Raw genomic sequence first — 26,849 nt, 5'->3', positions numbered from 1 at the left:
GGCCAGAGGACGGTGCAAGCAGCTGGGTGTGTGAGGGCTGCTGGCAGGCTCCGGCAGTGAGCAGGAGCAGCCCTGGCCCCGGCACACGCTGACTGCACCAACTGCACATGTACAGCAACACATGCCACTCATTTCCAACATGTATTAGTTACTGGGAGGCAGCTGCTGTCCCCATTCTACAAGAGTGCGCTGAGAGCCCGCTGAGCTCATGTTTGCATTCGTGCATTTGCCTGCTGAAGCTGGATCTGAGGCCCTTGTTCATTTTTTGATACTGCAAAGGCCACTTGCCCTGCGGGGATGCTCCCTCCCTGCTGATGAGACACAGCAAAGCCCCGCAGTGCTCCCACTGCCCCGCTCCCACCACCCTGCTCCCACCACCCTACTCCCACCGCCCTGCTCCTGCCCCATTCCTGCTGCCCAGCTGCTTTCCACACCACATGCACAGGAACCGTGCAGGAACCGCACACCCTCTGGCCCTGCCGGGGCTTCCTGCCACTCTGCAAGGAGGTGACAGCAAAACCCGAGATAATCTGGAAATACACCCGGGCCCATGCCGGGGTCTCTGCCACTGCTGCAGAGCAGCACAGGAGAGGGCGAGGAGCCACAGCCCCTGGGCTCTGGGTGCCACCCGGCTCAGGGACATCGCCTGAGGCTGTCCCAGCAAGGCCTGCAGCCCACCGTGCTCTCACCCACCCCAGCCTCATGCGGAGCCTCTCTCGGCTGACACACTTCCCTGTGGGGTGGCTGGTGCCTGCCTGGGCTGGGCTGGCCTGATCCTGTCCCTGCTGGCTGGTGCTGGGGGGGCAAAGCAGCCAGGCAGGAAACACCCAGTGATGGTTTCACTGATAAACTCAGCTTTTCTGGCTGTTGGCAGCTGTGGGCAGTCTGGCTGCTGGCGCCAGCTGGGCATGGCTGCCGGCACAGCTTCCCACAGCGGGTCAGGTCGGAGGGAGCTGAGCCAGGCCCACAGCCAGCGGCTGCGCTGCCAGGGTGCTGCTGCTGCCCTGGCTGTGACAGGGTGCCCCAGGGCATGGGGATCCAGGAAGAGGGCTTGTGGCTCAGGGGATGGGCATGGGGGTCCTGGGGACCAGGCATGGGGATGGGGGTTGCAGAGGAGTGTGGGGACAGGGGCATGGGTGTGGGGATGCAGGGGAATGTGGGGACCAGGGCAGGGAGTGTGGTGATGCAGGGGGATGTGGGGACCAGGGGGACAAGGGTGGGGACATGGGGACCAGGGCATGGGCGTGGGGCTGCAAGGGGATGTGGGACCAGGGCAGGGCGCACGGAGAGCCTGATGGGACCTGGGGACCAGAAGATGGGAATCGAGGTGCTCGGGGAGGTGGGGATGGGGAGGGACAGGTGGGGACGTGGAGGTGGGCAGAGGGCTCCTGGGGTCACAGGGCTCAGGGCTGGGGGTGCAGGGGCGGCCGCGGGGCCCGCGGGGAGGGGTGCGGGGCCGGGCGGTCGGAGGCGGCCCCGGCCCGGCGGGGGCGGTCGGAGGCGCGGCGGGGGCGGGGGCGGTGGGGCCGGGCCGGGAGCGGCGGCGGGACGCGGCGGAGCTGCCTCTCGCCATGGGCGGTGGGTGCGGGGCCGGGGTCCCGCTGGCCGCCGGGCTGTGCCAGGCCGGGCTGCGGCTGCTCCTCGCCCACGCCGTGCTGCTCTGCGCCGCCGGGACCGCCGCCACCGACGGCTCCGGTACGCGGGGCGGGGGCCGGCACCGGGGGGGACCCGGGGGGCGAGGGGGGAGCCGGCACCGGGAGGCGCGGGGGGGCGCGGAGGCGCAGGGGCCGGGGGCGGCCGGGGGCTGCCTCATGCCCCAGCCCAGCGCTGCGGGGACCCCGGCGCCGCGATCGCGCCCATCGCCCCTGCCCCGGCGCTGCCCACACCCGGCCGCGGGGCCGCCGGTAGAAGCCCCGGGGGGAGGGCGGGCAGCGCGGGCAGGGCGGGCAGGGCGGGCAGGGCAGCCGGGCAGCCGCTGGCCGGGACCCCCGAGCGCACGGCCCGCCCCCGCAGCGCCCGAGCTTGCAGGTTTTGGCCCGTCATGCCGGGCTGGAGAGCAAAATCGCCCCTGAAATACAAACTTCCCCTGCACCTCCCGCTGCGCTGTGTGGGGGGCCGCACGCAGCGCTGGCAGAGCCGTCGGTGGCCCCAGCACGACCACACGACAGGGCCAGGGGTCCCGCCAAGCCCACCGGCGTCCTGTGAGCCCCTGGGGCAGGATGGGGCCGTGGCCACCTCAGCGTGCTGAGGGGCAGCACCTGCAGCCTCCCAGCGGGGACGGGGCGCCTCAGGAGAAAGGGGGGCGATACCTGTGAATGCCGGCAGCCAGGGCCCTTCCATGCTCCCCCCAAACACAAAGCAGATGAATCTGCAGTGTGGGGAGGGTGGAGGGCTGGGAGCAGCAGGGATGGCTCTGGTGGCCTGAGCCATCGTCTTGTTCTCGTGCCCACATGCCACAGCGGTGCCATGTGTGCTGGCCCAGCCACAGTGGCTGACGGCTGCCTGTGCGCCCAGGGGTGTCAAGGAGTGATGCTGCTTGTGGCAGCCATCCGTGGAGCGTGTTGCAAAATAAAACTGCTTCTTGAATCCCATCAGCTCCATCCCCAGCCCCTACAATGCAGTTTCCTCCGTGTCCTTAATGGGGTGACTCCAGTCCCTCTTCCGTGAAATGACCTTCCTCCCTGCAGAAAAACGCCATCTCAGCGTGAAGCTCGTGGCACTTTCCAGGTTTTACAGTTCCTCACTAAAGTGATGTCTCAGCAAAACCAGCCCAGGCACGTGGGCTGTATCCCCTCAGCAGGGCTCTGGTCACCTGCGTTGCAAATGGTGCCGATGGTGCCCCTGCCTCCAACAGCCTGCCTGGATTTACCTGCCGCTGTGGAAGTGATGTGCCGAAACCCAAGAGCCCCCAAAATGTGCATGGGCTGAGTGTGCAGAGCTGAGCAGGCACCTTGGAGGGGAAGCGGGGTCATGGGAGAAGTGGCTCAAACCAAGAAGGTTTGGGGTGTGCAGGCACAGACGAGTGGGGCATGTTGCCCTTCCCACTGCCCACACCCCAACCCTGCCACCATCGTGCTGGGAGAGGAGGGACTTCTCTTCACCAGAGCAGCCAGTCCTGTGCAAAACCAGTGATCCCGAGGTGGGGGCTTCCCTGTTTCAGCAGAGTGTGTCCAGAAGGGGAACACGACCTGGCGTTGCAGCACTTCAAGGCCCCATGGCGGTGGCTGTGCGGAGGGTGGCCACGCCTGCTATGTGAGGGACTCCGGGAGTCGAGGTCCGACCTGGTGGGGGGTGGCAGGCCCACCCACCAGTGACAGTGGGGCTGGGTGCGCCAGCGTGGCCAAGCCACCCTGCAGCCCTCTAGGCTCCTCGGCCTCAGGCTGCAGGGTCAGAGCAGGAGCAACAGGAGCGAGAGCAGGAGCAGCAGGGGCAAGGCTGGAGGAGTAGGGCTGGTGCTGGGGAAGTGGCAGGCACCCTGCTGTGGACGTCATCAGCCATGTCCGCACAAAAGTAGGGATCCCATGGGATGGAACTGGCTGTCACCCACTGGGCTGGACCACAGGTGGTGGGGACAGACAAGAGACAGCCCCTGTGCTGTTCCTCCTCCACCTTGGCTGTCTCCCGGCATGGTCTCGTCTCCCTGAGAAGCTCCTCCTGGGAGCTGAGGACAGCTGGGAGCAACATCCGTCTGTCCTGCTGGGTACAGGACAGGGCCTGGGGACCCACGTGCTCCAAGCAGCTGGGACAGACGCACACTGGGATGGCAGAGCTGTGACCCACCCTGGAGCTGACTTCTGCATGCCAGGATCAAAGCAAGTTTCACTACGTGAGGAGGGGGAAAAAAGATACCCAGGATATACATGAAAGGACGTCTGTCTTCCAAGTCTTAATTAGGGAGGGAGATATCTGATTGAGGAATTAGGGGAACTGCACCGTGCCCCAAGGTGCTGCAGCGCAGCCAGGCTCCTGTTCCTCCCCAGCGCTGCGCAAGGAGGACCACAGCCCTAATCTAGCCCTCGGATCTGCTCTCAAAGGCCAAATAACAGGATGCTGGGCTGAGGCTGGGATCTCCTGCTAATTTGGTGTTTGCTGCTTAGAGCACTTCTATTTGACTCCTTGCTGGCTGCAGCTTGGCTCCGAGCTGTGATGTTTGCTCTCTGTAGAATTTTCCTCTGGCTGTGAGCAGAGCGAAGCTGGTCCCATGGTGCTCCTCTGTTTTCCCCTGCAGATATTGTCCTTGGCTGCTGGCTTGCCTTCAGGGCTGTAGTTTTGTACAAGTGTTCTTGCAAAATAAACCTGAATATCCTCTCCACAGCCATTCCATAGCTCACTCCGTTCCACCCACTGGCAAATGGGAGGTGCGGCAGGATCTGGACATCACTGTCTGCCTGAGCTCCAACCACGGGGCAGGTTGGGCACGGACCCCGCTGAGCGAGGGCAGGAGGGGACCTCTGGCAGAACCACTTCGGATTCATGCCTGTTTCTGTGGCTCATGGTCAACCACCTCCCCCCAGCACAGCCCCTCTGCAGCGGGGCTCATGGAGCTTCAACCTGGCCTACAATGAGGAGCCTGCTGCCACACCGAGAGCCTTGGGGCTGCATCCCCCACTCCAGCCGCTCTGCCCGCAGCCCACAGCCCACCCTCGGGCCAGCAGCCTGGCTCAGGTGCAGAGAGGAGGGCTGCCGAGCCCCATGTGGTGCGCAGCTGCGGCCCTGGCACACTGCTCTTGCTCATGGTGCCGCCAGAAGTGGTTGCAGATGACAATCTGGCTGCAGTGCATGTACTGTGAACAGCTCGTGGGCCCGAGGAAACCTCGCTGAATCAGAAAAACAAATGCGTGAGTCTTTCATCATCTTCAAAGCCTGCAGCCACGGAGCCATGTCCCATTGAGCATGGCCGGCTCCAGCTGGGCCGTGATTCACCCCAGGTTGCTTTGGCTGCGGTTCACAAAGCGGATGTTGTCCCCAAAATCTGGCATTTTTCAGCAGTGATGGAGCACGTTCACCAGCTCTGCTGTCACAGAGGGGGCTGTGCTCCAGTGCAGAGGCTGGCAGCAGCTTTTCCCACACCTGGAGCCATCCTGGCAGGGCTGGCGCAGGATTCCTGGCTGGGGTGGGGAGAGGCATGAAGCCACCGTGGGAGGGAGGCTCCGAAAGGATGCAAGGGGTTGCTGTCATGGGCCAGGACATGCTACGTCCCCTCCTGCCCTTTTAGCTAGAACATGCTGCTCCCACCCCACCTCTGGGACCGCACGGCACTGACACGGCTGTGAACCGCAGGAGCAGGCAGCGTGGCCAACCCAGCATGCTGCCAAACCCGCCTTGGAGGAGTGCTCCGCCACAACATGCCATCGAGCCCTGCAACGGGGAGAGCCCCGGCAAAGTGAACTTCTCCTGACACCCCACATCAGCTGGAGAGGCAGGGCAGGACACGACCTGCCATGCCACAGCTCGCAGTACGCAGCATCCTCCCAGCCCTGTGGCTGTGGCGCCTGCGGCTGCCCCACATCCCCCCCGGGCTGCATGGGGCACGGCACAGGGCTGCTCTTTTAGGTGTTTGCAAAGTTTGCAGCAGCATAGAGTGCAGAGCTACTGGCACAGGAATAGCCCGGAGGATGCTCCAGCTGCACTGCAACGTGGCCCCCTTTGCAAAAGTTTCCGTCTTGCAAAATACCGAACGGGTGGTCTGACCTTAATTTGTCTGAGATAAATAACCTGCCTACTGTCTCCCATCTGGATACATGAGAAGATCAGAGATGAAAGGCAGCCTGATGGAAGGGCTGGGAGCCGAACACGTCTTTGCAAGCCAGCCCCCATGACGTGAGGGATTTGGGGTCACGGGGCTGAGCGCGGCCAGGCCGGAGCTGCTGGCCAAGTCCCAGGCTCCTGGGCAGCCCCTGCCCTGCCCTGAGTACGTGGCTGGCTGGCAGGCTGAGCAACTTTGCATAATTAGCTTTATTTCTCAAAGATGTTAATTTTTAGCTGCAATTTCCTATGGAAAAAATGTGGTTTCTATTCTGCATGCCCATCCCTCCTCCTCAGCGTTGGAACCTGTTCCCAAGTTCCAGAAGAATCTGAACCAGGTCTGGCGGGGGCCTGGTGAGCCCATGGACCACACAGAGCAGCCGATGGATCTGGGAGATCTTCCTACACCAGCCATGGCACTGGGCACACTGGGAACAGCTCTCGGCCCCTTCTGGTGCTCAGGGCATGCTGCCCATCCCCATCCCCATGGCTGGTGGCACTGGAGCTGTGCATTGTGTGCCGGTGGCACCACTGTCCCCGAGTGCTGTGTGTCCTGCTGGGGCTGTGACCGCTGTCCTGCCAACAGCTTCAAAGCCCTCAGCCAGGCGTGCTGTGGGAGGGCTTGTCTCTCCGCACTTTTATTCTCCTGGCACAAAGGTTCCTGCGGGGACCAGCCCAGCGTGGTGACGCTGGGGTTGCCACTGGTGGGGCTTCAGGAGGCAGCTGTGGCAGAGGACATCCGAAATTCCAGCCCACTCCCTGGGCTGGGGAAAGGCAGGGGAGGTCTCCAGCTGCTCCGGCTCCAGCTGCTCCAGCTCCAGCTTCTCTTTCTCCCCTGAGTTCTGCTACTCTTGGAGGGGTTGCCAGAAGTGGGGGTACAGGGGCTGCCTGCAGTGGAGGGGCAGGGGCTGCCTGCAGTGGCGGTATGGGGGGGCTGCTTGCCTCAGGGTGGACCTGGGGGGCTTGGCGAAGATGGGTGCCCAGTGCCAGCCCAGCACCAGGGGCTGCTCCATGTCGGGGGGGTCTCCCTCTGTCCCAGGGGAGGGAAGGGGCCCTTATCTCCCGCCTGCAGGCTGGGGTGCGAAGGTGGCAGAGGAAGGGGCTGGGTGGGAGCCGGGGGAGCCCAGCGGTTGGCCCTTTTCATCCCGTTGGGGCAGTGAGGGCGGAGGAGCCACTTGCCAAAGAAAACTTCAGCCGTGACGGTTGCTGCTATCGTTGGCACCGGCGCTGTGTTTGCATGGCATTGTCCCGTGCCAGGGCTCTGGGGGCTCAGCAGTCCCCCATACGTGAGGCTATGGCCCCGGCCATGCAGGGCACTACTGTGCCGTGGGGCACCGGGCAGGGCACGGCCACGGCAGCCCAAGCTCGCAGCACCCATCAGGGCACGGCTGTGGGGTGCAGGTGGGTCCTTTGGCAGGCCCGGGGGTTTCAGATGAGGCTTCCACAAGGAAGGAGGCGCAGTGTCAGCATGATGCTCCTGCCCAAAATGCCTCACCAGGGGGATGATAGAGGAGCTGAGTAGCAATATTACCGCAGGCCTGATCCTGCAGTGGCCAGGGCAGTGCTCAGCACCTGCAGCACCTGCCTGCCAGCTGCCTGCAGCGCGGTGTTTTCACCAGACTGGGGGGCTGAGCTCACAGAAGCAGCTGGCATCAAAGAGCCCCATCTAAGGGGGACCCCCACAGGTGCAGCCCCCTGAGCTGGACCCGGCTGGGCTGTACGTGGGCAGCGTTACCCTGTGAGGAGCAGGGAGCCACGGGACGCAGTGACACTGTGGCTGGATGGTGATGTCCCCTCTCTCTCCCCGCAGTGAATCCCTGTTGCTATTTCCCCTGCCAGCACCAAGGGGTGTGCGTGAGGGTTGGCCTGGGAGGATACGAGTGTGACTGCACGCGGACGGGATACTTCGGCATCAACTGCAGCTCCCGTAAGTCCCTCTCGCCCAGAGCAGCACCCGTGGGCCCCGGGCTGGCACGCTGCATCTGCAGCACCCCCCTCACTGGTGGCAGCGCGGGTGGGCTGGGGCTGTTACTGGGCTTCGTAGTGGGGTGAGTGATTTGTCCAGTCTGTCTTCCCCAGCCGAGCTCTGGACGCGCCTCTACAACGTGCTGAAGCCCAGTCCTGCCTTCTACCACTTCATCCTGACCCACTTCAGGTGGGTTTGGGACATTATCAACAGCACCTTCATCAGGGACACGCTCATGAGGCTTGTGCTTACAGGTGAGGGGTTTGAGTGGGTCTTGGGGTGCAGCAGGACTCGGGGACCCCCCGAGCATCAGCAGAGGTGTGGGTGGGAACAGGATGGCTGCAGTGATGCTGAGCAGCTCCCATGGGCACCAGGCTTGAGTCCCCTCACTGGGAGACCCAGGGATGCTGTCACCCTGTCACTCCAGCACTCTGCCGTGCCGTCACCCTGCCGGGGGATGCTGCCCAGCCCAGCAGCAGTGGGGTGCAGGGGTGCGCAGGCTGGGGTGTCCCTGTGTCCCCAGCCGTGCGCCAGGCTGCCAGCCAGCTGGAACACACGAGCAGGCTCTTGGCATGCTGTGCTCTCCGGGCCAAAGGGCTCTTGAGCAGCTGCATGGAAAGCAGCATGTGGAAATATGTCCCCACATTCATCACTTTGCATAAATATTTAGGTTCCAGCTCTTGGAGCTGTAGCGACATGCTCAGAATGCTCTGGCTGTTGGATTTACCTTTCTGATGGGGTTGTCATCTCATTCATCATCCAGAAATCCACTTAGTGCGTTAGTACGAGCCCCCCTTTTCTGCAGGGAATTGCAGCCTTTAAAAGGCTGGGGGCAAAGCCCCAAACACCCATGTGCCTCCGCTGCTGGTACCTTTCTGGATTTCAGGGTGTCAGGGGAGGGCATCCAGCAGCACCGAGCAGGTGGGCTGAGGCAGTGGGCAGAGCCCATGGGATGGTGCCCCATGTCTCAGGCCCCACAGTGGTGACCCACCCTCTCCTTTCAGTTCGTGCCAATCTCATCCCCAGCCCCCCCACGTTCAACTCTGACTACGGCTACATCAGCTGGGAGGCCTATGCCAACGTCAGCTATTACACCCGCATCCTCCCGCCCGTGCCGGACAGCTGCCCGACGCCCATGGGGACCAAAGGTATGTGGCTGGCACTGGGGACCAGCAGTGCACAGTCCCAGGCCTGAGGCTGAGTTGCCGGAGCAGCACCCTGGGTCCATACCTGGTGCAGCATCGAGGTTTGCCACCCACCCACATGCCCAAGCTTTTGCTGCCATGGGCACGTCTGCAAGGCACCGCTGGCAGTGCCATGTCCTACTGCTGTCCTGCCCAAGGTGGCCTGCGGGCAAGGAGGAGCTTGACAGCACCCAGAACACAGCGGGGACATGTCGTAGCCTGTGTAAGGCGGCTGTAAGGTGCCTGTGCAGGCGAGCCAGTGTCTGGTGCTGCAGCAGACGTCGCAGTGCTCCTCAACAGCCCCATGGCCAGCACTGGTACCCGGCTGGGTCAGCGCGGGGCATCTGCCCTCAACCTCCATCCTTTGCAGGGAAGCAGCAGCTCCCCGACCCCCAGCTCCTGGCGGAGAGGTTCCTGCTGCGGCAGAAGTTTGAAGCTGATCCCCGAGGCACCAACCTGATGTTTGCTTTCTTCGCCCAGCATTTCACCCACCAGTTCTTCAAGACGTCCGGGAAGATGGGACGCGGCTTCACCAAGGCGCTGGGGCATGGGGTGAGGGCTACCGGAGCCAGGGTGTGGGGGCACGTGGGGAGCGAGGATGGGAACCAGGGGATGTGTGGCCTTTTGGAGCAGCCTTGAAGCCATGCTCTTTTGGCAGGTGGACCTGGGGCACTTGTACGGGGACAACCTGCAGCGGCAGCACCAGCTGCGACTCTTCAGAGATGGGAAGCTGAAATTCCAGGTATCACCCAGCATGAATGAAACATGTCTCAGCCCTGTGATCCAGGGTTGTTTGAAGCCCGTGTCCCTCTGGCAGCTCCCGGGAGACCCCAGCCATGATGCCCTGTGCAGCTGCTGGCCAGTGTCAGAGGGACAAGCTTTGGAGTGTCACTGTTCTGATGGCAGCAGGCGTGCCGCAGCTGGGGCTGTATGCAGGAGCTGTTTCTGTCCCACTCACTGCTTGTAGGAGAGCAGCCGTGGTGCCTGCAGGGAGGCAAGTCCCAGCTGGGCAGGCTTTCACTGAGGTGGTTTTCTCCCCTCCTCCCTTTCTGCCATCTCGTTCTTGTCTCCCCAAGGTGGTGGATGGAGAGGTGTACCCCCCTACGGTCACCGATGCTCCCGTTCACATGGTCTACCCGTCTGCCATCCCCAAGGAGAAGCAGCTGGCGATGGGGCAGGAGGTGTTCGGGCTGTTGCCAGGGCTCTGCATGTATGCCACGCTCTGGCTGCGCGAGCACAACCGCGTCTGCGACATACTGAAGCAGGAGCATCCCACCTGGAGCGATGAGCAGCTCTTCCAGACAGCTCGCCTCATCCTCATCGGTGAGGACCAGTGGCACTGTGGGGCACAGGCATCGTGGACCCCCGTGTCGCACCTCCCTGGGCAAGCCCCAAGGACTTGGGTGCTAGTCGGTCTCTGGGGGTGGTGGCCGGGCTGGCTTTAGAGGCTGGAGGAGTTTCTCCGGCAGCCGTCTGTGTATTGTTGGCTTTGGTCCGTGTAGCAAAAGTTGGCTTTGGTCCATCAAAGAAATTACTTTTGAATAATTTTGTCATAATTTTGAATTATTTTGTTTTAATGGTCATTATACATTTACTATAATTCATGAAAAGCAATTTTTGACCAAAATTCAGAAAAAAGCCTTGTCACTACATTACCTCTAAGAAGAGTATCGAGGTCAGCTTCCTCAGGAACCAGCGTAGTTTTGGCAGACTGACCTTTGCTGGTGAAAAAATAATTTACTGAAAAATTCCCAACGAATTAAAAAAGGCCATAGTCAGAAGGAGCCCAGGTGGTGGTGGGTGGGTGCTGGGATGCGCTGCTGCAGCGTGTGGGTTACATCTTGGGGTACCGAGCTGGTAGCTCCTGCTGCTGCCAGGTGATGGCTGTTCCTCTTGCCTCCTGCCCAGGGGAGACCATTAAGATCGTCATTGAAGACTATGTCCAGCACCTCAGCGGGTACTACCTGAGCCTCAAGTTTGACCCTGAGCTGCTGTTTGGGACACAGTTCCAGTACCGGAATCGCATCGCAGTGGAGTTCAACCAGCTCTATCACTGGCACGGGTTGATGCCCGACTCCTTCATCATCCAGGGGGAAGAGTACAGCTACGACCAGTTCCTGTACAACACCTCCATGCTCATGGACTATGGCGTGGAGGCGCTGGTGGAGTCCTTTTCCAAGCAGGCTGCAGGAAGGGTAAGGTCCTGCTCTCCCCTCCCTGTCAGAGCCTGGGCGGTGGGACCCTGGGAGGGATGGTGGTGGTATTGTGGAGGCAGTGCCGTTACAGCAGTAACGAACATCCCTGTTAATGAACATCCCCATTTGGCAGTGGGTCACATGTCACACACAGCATCTTCTACCCAGAGCAGCACCTGACGGGCACATCACGAGTGGTCCCCGTGAGCAGCGTAGCAAGGCTGGGCCTCGGCAGGTGCTCTGCTGCTGGTGGATGGGGTCAGCCTGGCATCCTGCTGCCGCAGGCTGGGGTCTCCTAGCCCAGAGGGCGGTGGAGCAGCCTGGGCACAGGAGCAGCTTGCCTGGCACTGTTCTTTGCTGCCATCACATGGATGTTTTCTTCCAAGCAATTACATCTACGTTTCTGACCCCCTTTGCTTGTGCAAAGCAGCAAGGCGGAGATGCAGACCCGCTGCTCTTCAGGTGTTTGGGTTCTCCCTGTGACCCCAAACCCCTGTAATCTCTCCCCTCCCCCCAGGCCAGGAGGTCACCATCCATCCAGGGCTTCTTCTGCACCGTTCCCGGACTTGCCCTGGGAACGGGAGTGGCTAGCCCAGGCTGCTCTACAGCTCTTTTTTGGCACTGTCCAGTGATTCCCCCTCTTCTTGCTGCTGTGATGATGTGCTGGTCTCTGTGACGCTGTGCCCAGGACATGGATGGTTCAGTATGGTGGCTCCCCTGGAGGAGATGCTGGTGCCGCCTTGTGCCTTATGTGTGTTCCTCCTTGTGTTCCCGCCCTCCAGATCGGTGGGGGACAAACCATCAATGCCAATGTCTTGAAAGTGGCCATTGGGGTCATCAAGGAATCCCGGCAGCTGAGGCTACGGCCGTTCAACGAGTATCGGAAGAGATTTGGCATGAAGCCCTACAGGTCCTTTCAGGAGCTGACAGGTAGGGCTGCAGCGCTGCCGCAGGCACTCGGGGGGCTGCACTGGGGCATTGCAGTTGTCTGTGCCCGCAGGTGGGGTACGAGACCACGAGCTGTACCCCTGCCGCTAGGCTTGCCCAGAGGAGAAGCCACTCCAGCCCATCCAAGCCTTGCCTGGTCATGACCCTCGCACTGGGTAGAGGGCTGATGCCTTGGCTACAGGTGTCCTTCCTCCTGGGGGGCTGGATGAGTGGTCCAGAGGGCAGTGCTGGCCTGGGAGCCAGGCTCGCTGCTGCCTGGGCTGTGGGAGCTGCCATGTTCCTGTTCCCCACAGCAAGGCCAGTCCTTGCCAGAGGTGATTCCCTTGCTAAAGCACTCTGATGTTCACTTGACACAGGAGAGGAAGAGAATGCAGCAGAGCTGGAAGAGCTGTACGGAGACATTGATGCTCTGGAGTTCTATCCAGGCTTACTGCTTGAGAAACCCCAACCCAATGGTATTTTTGGGGAAAGCATGGTGGAGATTGGAGCTCCGTTTTCCCTGAAGGGGCTTCTTGGAAACCCCATCTGCTCCCCAGAGTACTGGAAACCCAGTACATTTGGCGGAGCAACTGGCTTTGAGATAGTTAAGACAGCATCACTCAAGAAGCTTGTGTGCCTCAATGTGAAGAAGTGCCCGTACGTTGCGTTTCATGTGCCGGATGCTGCGGAACATGACAGCCCTCGGGCTGGTGGATCATATACTGAGCTCTAGCACCAGGACAGCCTGCCCAGGTAGAGACCATCCTTGCCCAGGCACCAGTTGAGCTGAGCTGCTGGCCTGGCACTGAATATCCCGTTCCTTCCCGCAGGGGGTGGTGGGGACACGGGGACCTGCCCACCCTGTGCCCAGCAGAAGCAGGACAGAAGATGGTCCCATCCTGGGCATCCTCCCCAGCAGCCCTCCAGGAGAGGCTGGTACCAGCTCTGTGAAAAGCTCAAGTGCCTCAGGAGCGTGGCTGCCGCTGCTGTCCTCAGCAGACCCAATTCTCTTGCTAGCGAATACATCGCAACAAGCCAGCTTTGGGGTTCCCTAGGGAATGTCCACCTCCCCAGGATGCTCTGGATTTCCCTGTGCTTTGTCACCTTCTGCCCTCCACTGCCTTCCAGCACCAGGCCACCAGCAGCCCCTCTGCGGGTCTTCCCCCCTCAGAACAGAGGAGCAGAGAGCCCGGAGAGCCCTCACCATCCTTCCTCCTCTGCTGCACCTGGTAAGGCTGCGCTTGCAGTAGGAACCTGCCCTGATCTGCTTCTCCTGCGGCTGCTCTGCTGTCCACCCCAGCCTGCCCAGCACACGGGCACAGCTGAGACACAGCCAAGAAGGAGCCAAAGCAACGTCTCTGCGGCAGGAGACCAGGGAAGTATCAGATCACACCTCTCAGACCTGCTGTGTCTTCCACCTGCTGGCTAGGGCCCCGGCACGCACCACCAGCTGCCCACGATGGCCTGCTTGGAGCAAGATGCTACCTCTGCGCAAACACAGTGATGAAGGCTCCTCCGTTCTATGATCGTTACACTCCCCTGCAGTAATAGCTCAGCAAACGGTGTCCACAATGCACATGGAGCCTGCCTCCATCCTGCTGCAGAAACGCACACAGATGTCAGCCCTCACCGGCATAACCAAGTAGTAGCTGGCAGCCACTGTCGCTGGCCTTGACCCTCATCAGTTCCTGGTTGACCTCCAGGAAAATGGACATTCAAAATAATAAATGATTTTTAAAAACTCTTCTCATTTCCTCCAGCCAGTTTCCAAGCTCTGTCTCACTAATGCCAGGCCATGCAAGAGGACACTCGGGAGGCAGCAGGAGCTGGGACAGACAAGAAGTCCTGGAGTGTTGCTGGAAGGCTGGTGTCCTGCTGGGACATGGCTGGGCCATGCAGCCGGAGCGGGATGTGCTCACTGGCGCTGTGCTGTGTCATTGCCAACTGCATCAGAAGAAATAAATGGAGCAACCCTTCTCCTTGGAGATCCTTCGGTGGGGGTCTCTGAGCCTGAGTCTCCCATGAAGGTTTGAGCCCTCCAGCCACCACCCCACAGCCTGTGCTGTGCTGCTCCGATGCCGGTATCAGCGCTTACATCCAACATTATGTATTTCTATCTCACATAAAATCTATCCACACGTAAGTCTTGCTGGCCAGGTATTTTGTAGGCATGAGACAGCCACAGTCTGTAAGAGAGCAGAGGGCTGAAGTTTCGTCCTGTGCTGAGCTCCTGGGCTCCTGCTCCATCCCAGCAGGACTTCCACCTGGCATGGTGACTTCATGCCATGAGGCTGTGGGGGCTGCGCTGCCCCTGGACAGACCCGCCTTGCTGAGTTCTCCATCGTGCTCCCCTGGGCAGTGCCAGCTGCTCCTCTGCCCATCACACAGAGCCACGGGAGATGAGAAGCTGGGCAGGGAGTCCTGGTCCAGAGCACTGCCCTGAAACCTGGGGCCAGGCAGCGTGTGAGGGATGGAGCAGGCAGGGGCAAGGAGGACAACAGAGACGGTATCTCCAGGTAGATACATCCACAGCCCCCGCCATGCTCTCTGCTGCCATTCCCTAGGGGGGTGAGGACGGGTGGGGGTGTTGGGCATTTGGGGAGGAAGTGACAATTCTGTGATGTCCCACCTTCTGCCCTGGAAGTTTCAGTCATTTCTTGTCACACCAGCTGATTTTTGTATCCCTGATCAGCCAAGTATGTCATGATCCAAATGCCTCACGAGAGGGTTGTGAGGCACTTTCAGACAATAATAAAAGCATTTACAGGGTGGTGTTACAGGAATTTTAAACCAGGGAGATACAAAGAGCTGGTGGCTTGGCAAGGACATGTTAGGAGGACGTCATAGCATGGGAACATCTGCAAGCAGAGACGCCCAAGGCAAAAGCCTTCTCATTCGCTCTCTTTAACCCTTCAGAAATGAGATGGTTTTACCTGGATATCATCTGGATTTTAGTGTCCTAGTGGCACACAGAGAGGCAGAGGCAGGCCCAGCCCAGGAAGGCACAGTAGGCAGGTTTACCTGTTGCCTGTTCACCTGTGTTGGCCCTGCCCTGCCTGCCTTTTCCAGCTGTCCTGGCATGTGGTGACGCTAGTCCCGCTGTGCCCACGCAGCTCGCAGCACCATGTAGTGCAGAAGTGCTGAGCAGCAAGCCAAGAGGAGGACACAGTCCTTTCCCACCCTACAGTTCCCTCTCCCCTTCCCTTCCCCTTCCGCATCACACGGAGGTGATGCTGTGCCCAGGTACCAAAATGTCCAACACCTGCCGACAGCTTGTTACATGGCAGTGGTGGGGGTCTCTCCCCCAGGGTCTGCCCCATCACTGGCTGTACCCTGTGCTGTGACCCTCCTCGAGGACCGTGACCCTCACTGCGCTTCCCTCGCTCAGCTAGCAACGCAACACTCAAGAGAAAGGCAAACGGCAGCAAACGGTGAGTGATAGATCATCCAAAGACTGTCAACATGTCACACACACTCCAGGATCCCTGCACCCCGTGTCTCCAGCCAGCTGGAGCACACTGCCAGAGTGTGCGTGTGACTGCCCTCACCCCGCGCGGAGCTGCTCCAGCCCCCAGCGCCCTTCCCCGTCTGGCTAGAGGCACAAGCTCAGCTTGTTTCAGTTAGACCACAAACATCCTGCTTTTGTTTATAGCTATCGAAGGCTGCCAGCGCTGTGTTGGTAGCAACTGATATGCTTAGGAGAGCCCATCAGGCGCACAGAGAGCTGCCTGGATGCTCTTTGCCACCAAGAAGGAATGTTTCACCAGGAACTAGCTCAGCGGAGCCAACATTGGCAAACCCGACACCTCTTCCAGCCATGCCACCAGCTCCTGCACAGCAGTTTGGGACAGCAAAGCAACTCCCTCCTGCATCTCACCCTTCTGCCAGCGGGAAAAGCTATGAGGTTATTTCTTTGTAGGACCAACAGGTACCAACCCCAGGTGCAGCATCCAACATGCCATTGAAGCCTCCTCCTCCACACGCCTGGGGATGCGCAGCCCTGCACATGGAGCTTCCCCCCACCCAGCGCCACCAAGCCCTTGTGTTTTCTTTGCTAGTCTTTCAGCCACGGCAGTTTGTAGAAATTGCTCACAACCTCACCAGCTTGTCCATCACCATGCACAGCCAAATCCAAGGTAGAAGGAGGTAGTTTGCGTTATCTAAAAGCGGTGTTTAGTCTGGTGCATCCACCAGCATCACCCAGCCAAGGCAAGTGCTCCAAGTGCCCCCTGCCACTGCAAGCTCTGGTGACAGCACAGAGGCCAGCGCTGCCAGACGTACCCTCTGTTTGAGCTCTTGGTAAACACAACTCAGAGGATGTCCTCTGATTTTTTAAACAAGTGCCTCTGAGGAGCTCAGCCGCAGCTCGCCTGTGTGGGGACAGACATGGACAGGAGGACAGCACTGCCTGCATTCGTGCAGTGCGAGCAGCAGTAATGAAAACATCTGGCTGTGGTTGTGCGACCTCTTAAGCACAATGATTCACTGAGCAGGAGGTTACTGCCGACCAGAGCAGACAGCACAAGAAAGACCAATTCCCTGCACTGCTGCTTCACGCAAAGCAGTCCCTGTGGCTGGAGGGAAGGGCAGAAGTTGCAGCTGGGTTGCAGCTGCTTTGGCGTTTCCCTCCCTGGGCACCCTGCACCCCTCTGGCCCCATGCCTGATCAAGATTCACCATGGAAAGTTATCTAAACCCCGTGGTGGCAAAAATCAGCAGGGCACCAAGGCTGAATGGAAAAGCAATCCCCCGTCCGAGCCCAGCAGGCCCCTCGGCAGTGAGTCATGCCAGCCATGGCACAGGAACACTTGTCTGGATTTTCAACAAAGGCCTATTTTGAACACTTTAGAAAGAAGAGGTAGATTGGAGGCCAAAAAAATATCAGTATAAACTTAACTGTTCTAAATTCTTGTTCCTTACTGCCTGGCAACCGGGTCAGCACCATGATTAAATGCCCGTGTTAAGCTCATCAACTGTGATTTCATTCCTGCCCTCACCAAGCAGCCGTCTTCGTTTCCTTGAGCATTCGCATTCTGTGGCCAAATTCTGCTGTTTGTCTTGGAACATCATTAAATGTGAACAAACCCAGGTGATTTTACACTCCTCTCTCCCAGTGCAGAATTACACCCTCCTGTAAACACCATTGTTTCTGGCTGCCCTCTCTGCAGCAGGCTGCTTTTTCCAAAACAGAACATTTCCCAGGGGCAACACAACCTACCTGACAAGTGTTTTTTCAACTCCTATTTATAGCACTTCTTGAAGATTAAAATCAGACACAGAGATGACTTGGACTTAGTACATGTACCTTCTTGATTTGAAGAGTGTATCACGTAAAGCAGACCAGGCTGCAGCCGAGGTGACGCACAAAACCAAGCAGAGAGCCGCTACCTGCAGGAAGAGCCAAATCCCCCGGGGCCAGCCTGCACCTCTGTCCTGCGCTTGAGAAGGAGCAGGTAGAAAATGGAATGGAAATAGGGCAGGCGGCAAAGACAGAGCACATAACATCTCGGTAGGAAGGTCTTGTTTGTTCAGTCTTAACCACGTGTTAACTTCCAGTCGTGGTTTAAACATAGAACTAGTGTCAGTGTCTCAGAACATTTGAAGGTGATAAATACCAACCTTATTTTCCAGGACCAGCTGCTTTCTTTCTGAGCTCTCTTGTCCTGTTGAAACTAACAGATTTTGAAAAGTTTGCTTTGATGTGTGGCTTTTCGGTGCTGGCAGAATTGCATCCGAAAAACGTTAAAGCATGAACAATACCTGCACAGCTCTGCCAGTATGAGACAAGGTGACTCCGGTTGCTTTGCACCAGGACTCCAGGCTCCCTTGGCCTTTCCCAAGCGACGTTTGCATCTCAGACCAATTTCATCAGGTGCACTAAAAAAAGCAACAGAATTGTTGGTGAGGCGACGTGTGGGAAGAAACAACTGGGAGATGTCAAGGGACAAACTCAGAGGCTGGTACCTGCCCAGGTTCTCAGCCCTGTGCTGCCTCGGAATGCTCCTCCCTGCAGTTTGCTGCCTGCGCCGCCCGTCCAGCAAATGTCAGGAGGTGCACAGGTGGCCCAGCAGCCAGGGAGAACAGGTGGGCAAATCTTTCCTAACTTCAGCTGGTGTCTAGCCACACGCAGAATGCTTGGCCAAGGCAAGAGAAGGTCTAGCCACAAAATACTCAAGCGTAGTCTCCTCAGCCATCAGGGCTGAGTAATTTCTACCACGTGCCACACCAGAGCCCAGCACAGTACGGAACTGTCAGCATGCACACTATCACAACCTACCAGCTTTCTACCAACAACCATGTTACGTGCTAGGGAAGCTGCCGGAAAAGACAGACAAAACATCTTTGACAAAATTAAAAAGCATCCTTTATTCAAGTCCAAACCATTTAGTAGGAATGCATCAATTTAAATGAAGTTCAGACAGCGACAGAGTACGATGGCTTTGGGGGAAGGAGAGGCACCGGCATCAAGCTGCAAACCTGACACTCTCAAGGCCAAGTTGAATGTTTCAAAACAGTTTTATTTTATGTAGCTCTTCATACAATTTCATTTTCACTTTGATCCCCTGTACATGTATATAAATACACCCTAATTCTTAACCTGCAGGTCATTATGACATCTAAAATTAGAGAAGTAAAGCAGACTAACACTTCCACCAGAACATTTACAGATAACAGTGTTGGTGTGAGTTGTGGGTTTTATTGGTATTGAACAGATAGGGGGCACGCACTTACAAATTAGTAACTAACCTGTTATACATTAGTTTTATTGCTTAATGCACATTAAGAATGCTGGGGTTTTTTGAGGGCTATCACCCGTTGGTCAATTTGGAAGGATTTAGCTTCAAGAATGGATAAAAGCAGCAGCGCCCAGTGCTGCCAGCAACAATTCTCAGCAGCCACTGTCAGCCTCCCCTTACTTCTCACATTTGTGCTGCCTGTGCTGAGAACGAGAAGCAGCATTATAGCGCATCCTCTCCCTACCCCTCTCTCCTTTGTGCTTATTATATTCTTCCAGATAAATATTTAATTGGATTCAGACCTTTTTTCTTTTCCTTTTTGCTACTGGCACTGTAAACCATCTATCATATACCTGAGCACTGGAGATTAATAGCCAAGAGTCACCTTGCTGCAGGCCATCCAACACAGAGCAGCAGGAGAGGTTTTGATCCTATTACAGTTTTGCTGCCATAGGGGGGAAAAAAAAGCACTTCATGAAAAAACTTCAAAGCAACTCAAGCAGTCAGCTCTCCCCTGACACCCTCTCCAAGCCCGGTTTTATTATGATGCTAATAATGTACCCTGTCCTCACGACAGATTTCACTGAATCTCATCCTGAATATAGATTAAAAGCTACTTTTTTTTTTTCTTAAATGTGCTGATATCCATGCTCAACGATTTAATTTCATTATAACTTTCGTGGGTTTTTTCTGCAATTCTGAGATGAAGAGAAATAATCTCTTACCACATTTTAAAATCTGGATTCCTGCCAGTTTCCTTAAAACGGCTACAATTACTGCCAATTCAGTAATTTTTAATTACAAATTATTTTTCTGCTTATACTACTTGTTAAAACACAGTTCAAACAGATACAATTACAAATTCCTCTTTTTCTAGCCCAAGATCCATTCTTATTAAGAACCTAGTATTTACACAGAGACATTTGCATTTCTTCCTGGTGTTCCAAAGTGCCTTACATAAAACTTGCAATTAAATTTAATCATTAAACAAGGCATTACATTGGGTCACACATTTAGGTAATGACAGTCTACTTTCCCCAAAATTAAAAAATAACAAGCAAAATAAGTAAAGCATGAGAAAGCAAACGTAATACCAAATTAAGTACACAGACAATTATTCAATAACAACGAAGGACAGAGCGCACACATTTCAGTGTGCTTGTTTGTGCTGGGTACGTTGTTTGAGCAATTCAGCCACACCATAATCTGGCCGGTAATGCCTTTACCTCGCTCTGCATCCTCGGAGGTTCTCATGCCTGCATTTGCTATAAACTGCTACTGGCGTCTAATGCCATCTTGCATTAGGTTATCTTGCAGCTACGTAGCACCAGCCTTGCTGGAGGCAGGGTGAACTTCAATGTAATAGAAACCCTGAAAATTACTTCCCCATATTATGATCTGATTTATGAAGGAAGTAGAGCCCAAACAAAATAAACACACCTTAATGAAAATGTAATCATGACAAATGGTAATGACAAAGGTGCTCTAGGAGGGAGGATTATATGCAGCTGCTGCATTTGGTAGCAATAATGTTCCTAGACACAAATGGGCTCAGCCAGCACAGGCTTTCATTCTGTGCCCGAAGTGGCAGTCACCCTGTGTTTTTGCAGAAGATGAGAACTTTAAGATCAGTGTCACTGGGCAACTGGAACAGCTGTGGCGATGCTTCTGAGGAAGCCTTTGTTATTTCTTATGAAGGACAGAGGGAAAAACTGTGATCTCCACACAGGTTTCAGCCCCACCCCACAAGATTTTTTTCTGAGTGAACTCCACTGATGCATGGTACAAAAAGGGTGCTCTGACAGAGCTGCCATCAGAGGACAGCGGCAATGTTTTTGATCCTGCTGAACACTGCAGAATACTGAGCTTCAGAGAAGGGAATCAGCAGTGAAAAAATGGGCCGGCCTCCGAATACCTGGATTGGTAACCCAGTCTCTTAGCTCAAGGCTGCTTTCCCTCAAAGCCATCCAGTCATCTCTCAGGTCCAGGGGTTATTAATATTCAGAATACATCTGATGACCCAGCTGAGGCAGATCATATGAAGGCAGACGGAAAAGAATTTTTGCACTGATTTAGTAATTTTAGAAATGAAATTCTGACGTTACTCAATTCTTGATTCTGCATTTTGCCAGCAAAATTCTCCTGAGGCTGTTCAGCACACATGTTGCCGTTCTTTTTATGATAAGACAGTCTCTCTCTTAAGAAGCTGAGAACATTTTCTGATGAAGTGACTACTATGAACTCTAAGGGTGGGTATTTTAAAACACAAGAATGTATTAAAATTTGCAACTGAAAAAGTATTTTCTCCTTTAAGTCTCAGGCAAGATTAAAAGAAGAACTCTTCTCTCCAGCTGAGAAGTAATTTTCCGGGTGAAGTCAGAGGCTGTTGTTATTTGTAAGTGACAAAGGGACAAAAATTTGATGCCAGGTGTCAGAACAAGAAGGTGCTTCCAAGAAGGGGACTGCAAATTAGGGAATGGAAGGTGGGACCTTGCACTGTTAATTGGCAGCAGTTCAGCTGCAGGCTACTAAGTCTTGAATGCTTAAAAACTTCTTCATTTGCAGTCTCGATTCTTGTCCTAGCGAGTAGGTGGCCACATCTCAATCCAACTAGTATTTACATTACAATGTTCCAGGAAACCTGTAACAAGGCTGACCATAGACAGCTGATAGAACAAAAACATTTTAAAAAAAGCAACTACGTGCTTTAGAGAACAGAGATGACAATACACAATTTCCTAAACCTACTGAGTTGTGTTACAACTTCATGTTCAGTAAAATACATCGGAATTGCATAAAGCAAGATTGTTTTAGTGTGCACTTTACTGAATTAATTTAAGAAAATGTTAGGAATTCCTTATGCTATTTTTAACAACTCTCTAACAAGCAAAATTCAAAGTACATGAAGGGGAAGCATACATACCCACACTACGGAAGAGAGCAGTCCCTAGCACAAGAACATCCCACAGTACAACTACACCTACTGGCCCTTGGCATAAGTGGTTCAGTCTATTTCCAGATCACTGTCCTCACTGTAACATGCAGATGGATTATGTATGGAAGTCAGCAGCACTAGGTCTTTTTCTGGGAGCAAACCACATTCCTGCAGAAAAGCCTCCAGGTCTACAGCAAAAAAATCTTCTCCAAGCTGGTCAGTGATTCGCACAAAATTGCCAATGAGCTCGCCTGCCTTATAGATCAGCAAAGCTGGCAGCGCATTATTAGTAAAGCGAGTGCTAGCACCAATGAGCGAACTCTTCACTCTGCAAAATTTAACTGTTGGATACTCAGCAGCCAGACAGATCATACACCCGTTCAGGGATTCGGTGCCTGGGATATCATCTTCATAAATATGGATCACGATCAGTGTGCTCTTATGCTCTTTATCAACTGTGTCCAAAAATGCTTCTCCACTGGTAATCTCAAAAACCTGTTTAAACTGTTGCCCACTGTACAACTGCTGCCTCATCTCCTCCATTCGCTGCTTCCTGTATCGCTGTAGAAATTCCTCATCGTCTTCATCATTGTGAATCATGTTATATTCTTGTAACGTCATCTAAAAAACACATACAAAGATACATGAAAAAAGGATCTGCATCACTATATGGGTCACTCATATAATGAGAATTTAAATTAAGAGGATTAATGTGGGTTGCTCATCTTTAATAACAGCAAAGTGCAACCAATGCAGGCTCAAGCACCCTCTGTATTACACTCCATTTTGATCTAATTAGAAACCATGTCCAGTGGGAACAGCATTTCAGCCCTGGGTATTCTAGTTTCCACGAGCTGCACTAATAACACAAGTGGATGCTCCATGCTCCCACTTTAATTCAGGTTAATGGTGGCTATGCGCTTTCACTAAGCTATGAGCACTGATTTGGATAACGTGCTTGTCCTAAGTCTAGCTTCTTTTTCATTGGCTTTTTCATTTAGTTTTTCAGTTAAACAAATGCGCTATCTTGTCTGTACAATTAAAATTAACAAATTTTATATATCCTGCTACTTGTTCACTTGCTTTATTAAACGTATTTGCCATACTCGAGGTATAGGACAGTGTGGCCAACTTTCATCATCTGAACGCAAGAAAGCCTGTCTGCTAGTTAGTAACTTCTCTGACTATAACTGTAAGAGCCAGTTATACAGCCCAGTTGATTAAAACCATTCATCACATCCAACGCCTTCTGTCTCTGGAACTCAAAGTCAAAGCTAAATTCTCAACATCCACTTACTAATACAAAGTCAGTAAGGACTCCCTCCCAAACTCATGTTTTAGGCTTGAGACTCAGTATTCACAGGTTTGCTGTACAACTCTTCGTACTAATCCCCTGAAGCTGACTTATTTAATAAACAGATAAGGGAAGTCTGGGAAAAGGATTTGGACTTCTTCAGTACAGCAGCTAAACTGCTTATCTCTTAACACAGGCAAACACAATGCTTCTGGAATACCACTAAAATGCACGATAATCAAACTTGACAACACCTGGCAAATACAGTTATAACACACCTCTTATAATGCTGATGTGTTCCTGTTTACTAGGGAGAAACGATACCTATCTACTGACAGAACAAGGATTCCTATCTGCTTCGCATACACAAATAGTGAAACTGAAAATGTTAAACATTTAAATTCCTTTGTGCCATGCTACCTTTCCATTGATCTTTTCCTGAAGCTCTTTCTGCTTCTGCTTGTCAGTCTCTTCATCTAAGTGAGATCTACATGTCATAGATAACTTTTTAATGAGTCGTTCCATTTCTCTGCGCTGCTCCTGTCGCTGTTCAGTTTCCAGTTGTTTAAATCTTCGCCAGTCATTAATAACTCCTTTGGGACCTAGAAATTAAATACATAGGCATTTCCTATAAAAGGGTAATAAAATTACACCTATCATTTAAAATTCAAGTAATAATTTATAAGTCAGCAGTAAAATAGTGGCCCTGTCATAAACTTTTTGTTTACTGTGCAAAATGTTGAAATGAAACAAAAGAATTTAGCTTTCAAGGACATGGGAATTTTCCATTTACATGTCCTTGAGCTTCTTTTTTTTTTTTTCTAAGATGACTAAAGGTTATCTAACTAGGCTACTCTCATAATGGTCCCAAAGTTTATTCCAAAGATTAATATCTGTGCGCTTGAAATAGAACCACCAGCCCTCAAGAATTCCCCTACTGTTAGCACAGCTTTTCATAAGAACAAAAATAATGATGGGAAGGTATAACTAAGTTTGCCAGTGCTCTTGTACAGAAGTAAATTCTGTGATGTATAATAATGTTAATTCTTACAGACTTCACCTTGCTTCACCTGGCTGCTGGGGCCCAGAGGAGTTACTTTTTCAGGTCCTCTCTAAGTATGCCAGTTTAGTACTAGAATTCTTCCATTCTTGCTACAGATGAAAGATGTGAACACACAGAGGAAGATTTTTCATCATTCTTAAAGAGAAACTGTAAAATGCAGACAACTAGTCTTTCATAAGAAATACTCTCTGGATCACACCAATGATCCATGCAGAGTCATACTGTATCTCTGACAGTGGCAGTAGAGAACCGTATTTTCAGAAAGCCTGGCCACATTCTGTCTATTCCTCATGTACTTGCTCAGCACCTACCTATTAGTGGTTAACAACAGGGCAGCTTACAGGCAAGAAACGTATGCATTATTAAGCAATTGTACAAATCAGCTTTGCATGCAAAGCCTAACTGCTTTACATATAATGCTGAAGTGTCTCAGAGAAGTCAAACATTAATATAAAGAACCAGGTATTAAAAATAAGGTTAGACTATAGCCAGGAAATGATCAATCTCTGACCCAAGTATGCACAGAAACAGGACTTCTATTTTGAAAAATTCATTTTAGAAAAACCACATGAATCTTCCAATAAACAAAGTATTTACAAAACAATTAGTTTGGTAAGAGAATACCTGTGTTGACTGCACTGCTGTCGCTGGTAAGCTCTACCTCCCCAACGCTCTCAGGAATGGTGCTCTCCCCTTCTTTATCTTCTTTATCACTGTCTTCATCCTCACCCTCACTACTGCTGTAATAATACTGGAGTTTCTCACCAAGCAGTTTATCATCCAAAGTAGTCATTATGTTCTAAAGAATAAATTCAGAAAACAGAGAATGTATCTCTTATTCAAATATGCAGTGTAGGAAACAATTTTAAATGCATGATAGTCCTTTAGCTGCTCAGAGCAGTTTTTTAGCCACGTAAGAACCGTTTACAGCCCACTACCAAACAGACCACAGAGCAGTCAGTCATGTGAATTAATTCTTACTCACAATTTCAAACTCACTTCAGTTAAAAACCTAAACCTTTACAAACAGAACTGCTTTGAGGGTCACTAGTGCAGAAACTTTATGTGTTCTCATTCATGGAGACAGAATTTGCTAACCATGACCTGGGACTCCAACCAGCCTCATTCAGACAGCTCCATGAGACTGATTCCCCAGTTACTGAAATTTAAATTATTTTAAGAATGATTTATTTGAGCTGAAAAATGATCAATGTAAATAATCAAATTAAAATGTTCTGACCTTTATTCCTTTCCAGTCTTTCAAAGACAAGCTTCTATCAAAACCTGGAAGAAGAAATTTCAGATTATATTAATTCAAATTGCCAATGAAAGACAATCTCAAAAAAACTTTTGCAGAAATCTGGCACATTTAAATAATGTCACACATGCAAGGAAAAAGTTTAAAGCAAATGTGACCATGTTTGCTGTTTAATAAGAAAGGTCACTCTCAAGCACAGAAAACATACTTTCTAAGCACTGAGAACATACAAGTCCATAATGCAGTTAGTGCTACAATTTCATGAACATCACCTCCAGGCTAAGAAATAATACATTGAAAGACAGACCTTCACGTCTGTCATCTTTTCACCTGCCCACTGACTACATCGGCCATCACAGAAGTCAATAGCATCTTGTTTGTACAGACAACATTGAAAGTTAGATGCTGACATACCGATAAAGTGATTGCAGCTATGCTCAAAATTCTTACTTCTATTGAATTAAACATTTTATTTATCCAAAACATCTTTTACTAAATGGAACAGCAGCAGAATCGACCCGCTAAAGCTATGACAGCATCAGCATTTAGAGACTTGGTAAGCCTCTTGCATCAGAACAGAAAGATCAAATGCTTCTAAGCGATGGAAAGCTGAAGAGCCACGGAGCAGCTCAAGAGTCTGTGGCTCTCTTGCCACTGACTCCTTCCACCACCATCTTCTAAAAGAGCTGCTGACTGGATCTCAGCCGGAGAGAGGTGTAAAATGCCTGAGAATATTCTTCTCTTAGGTGAGGGGCAAAGGGCGTAGAAAAGAGCACCACTACGGTCAGATATGTGCCTGTGGATGCACGAACTACGTTTAAACGTCCACAGAATCTCATTTAAAAAAACCGCACAATTCTAATCAGATCAGTCAACACTATTAATGCCTATTTGACAGAGCCACCCCGAGCAATGCACTAGGGGACAGAGCAGGGCTTTCAGCGTTTCTGCCAACCGCGAGCAGGTTCTGCAGAGTCAAGGCCGGATTAAGCACATGTCCGAGGCGCGGGCAGAGGGCCCAGGATTAAAGGTGCCTCCCCGGAGCCCCGCGGGGCAGAGGGCCACCGGCACCGCCGCAGCCGCGCCGGGCCGCCGCACGGGCCTCCACAGCGCCAGCGCGGGCAGCAGGTAAAAGCGGCCGAGTTTCAGCAGAACAGCACCAACTTCCCCGCAGGTCCGTTCCCAGCCCGCCACCTCGGCCGAGCACCCCGCGGGACCGCCCGCCCCACCCCCTCAAGGCGCTGCCTCCTCCCCGTGGGCGCGCTGCCAGGCCCGGGGCCGCCGCCTCAGGCCGCGCCCGCCACCCTTCGGGCCCACCCAGGGCACGACGCGCTCGGCCCCGGGACGAGACCGGGGGCAGCCGGCCCGAGCGGAGCCCCGGTGGAGCCCCGAGCGCGGGCCCCGGCGGCCCCCGCCCCGCCGCCGCAGCCTCCTCACTCACCGCTCCCTCTCCCCGCCGCCTCAGCCGCCACCTGCGGGGCGCGGCCGCGCGGAGCATGCCGGGAAGGAGGCGGGCCCCGCCCCGGGAGGAGCCGGCCGCCTGCCC

At 53.9% G+C, this 26,849-nt stretch overlaps 2 protein-coding genes across 7 annotated transcripts; one reads left to right on the top strand and one right to left on the bottom strand.

Annotated features, from left to right (window-relative positions):
• The first annotated feature begins 1,521 nt into the window (after positions 1–1,521).
• PTGS1 (prostaglandin-endoperoxide synthase 1) lies at positions 1,522–18,211 on the top strand. Of its 5 annotated transcripts, none has more exons than XM_056351622.1 (11): positions 1,522–1,695; positions 7,556–7,672; positions 7,825–7,965; positions 8,716–8,859; positions 9,266–9,447; positions 9,554–9,637; positions 9,972–10,218; positions 10,804–11,090; positions 11,873–12,020; positions 15,326–15,448; positions 15,937–18,211. In XM_056351622.1, the coding sequence occupies exons 1-11, from the start codon at positions 1,572–1,574 to the stop codon at positions 16,155–16,157; spliced, it is 1,818 nt and encodes a 605-aa protein (XP_056207597.1). In that variant the 5' UTR covers positions 1,522–1,571; the 3' UTR covers positions 16,158–18,211. The 5 variants fall into 5 exon arrangements, with proteins under 5 accessions (XP_056207597.1, XP_056207599.1, XP_056207596.1 ...); XM_056351624.1 differs by having other exon boundaries at positions 15,670–16,045; XM_056351621.1 differs by lacking the exons at positions 15,326–15,448; positions 15,937–18,211 and adding exons at positions 12,395–12,770; positions 12,848–12,983.
• Positions 18,212–18,357: 146 nt separating this feature from the next.
• PDCL (phosducin like) lies at positions 18,358–26,836 on the bottom strand. 2 transcript variants are annotated; one of them, XM_056351625.1, is made up of 5 exons: positions 26,745–26,836; positions 25,286–25,329; positions 24,670–24,844; positions 23,403–23,584; positions 18,358–22,309 (listed from the first exon to the last, which is right to left on the bottom strand). In XM_056351625.1, exons 3-5 carry the CDS (start codon positions 24,836–24,838, stop codon positions 21,758–21,760), a joined length of 903 nt encoding a protein of 300 aa, XP_056207600.1. In that variant the 5' UTR covers positions 24,839–24,844; positions 25,286–25,329; positions 26,745–26,836; the 3' UTR covers positions 18,358–21,757. The 2 variants fall into 2 exon arrangements, with proteins under 2 accessions (XP_056207600.1, XP_056207601.1); XM_056351626.1 differs by lacking the exon at positions 26,745–26,836 and adding an exon at positions 26,621–26,643.
• Between the last annotated feature and the right edge of the window lie 13 nt (positions 26,837–26,849).

Source organism: Falco biarmicus, chromosome 9, assembly GCF_023638135.1.
Source record: "Falco biarmicus isolate bFalBia1 chromosome 9, bFalBia1.pri, whole genome shotgun sequence".
Taxonomy (NCBI): Eukaryota; Metazoa; Chordata; class Aves; order Falconiformes; family Falconidae; genus Falco; species Falco biarmicus.
Note: the sequence above shows the minus strand (reverse complement) of the source record. Positions and strands in the feature narration are given on the sequence as shown.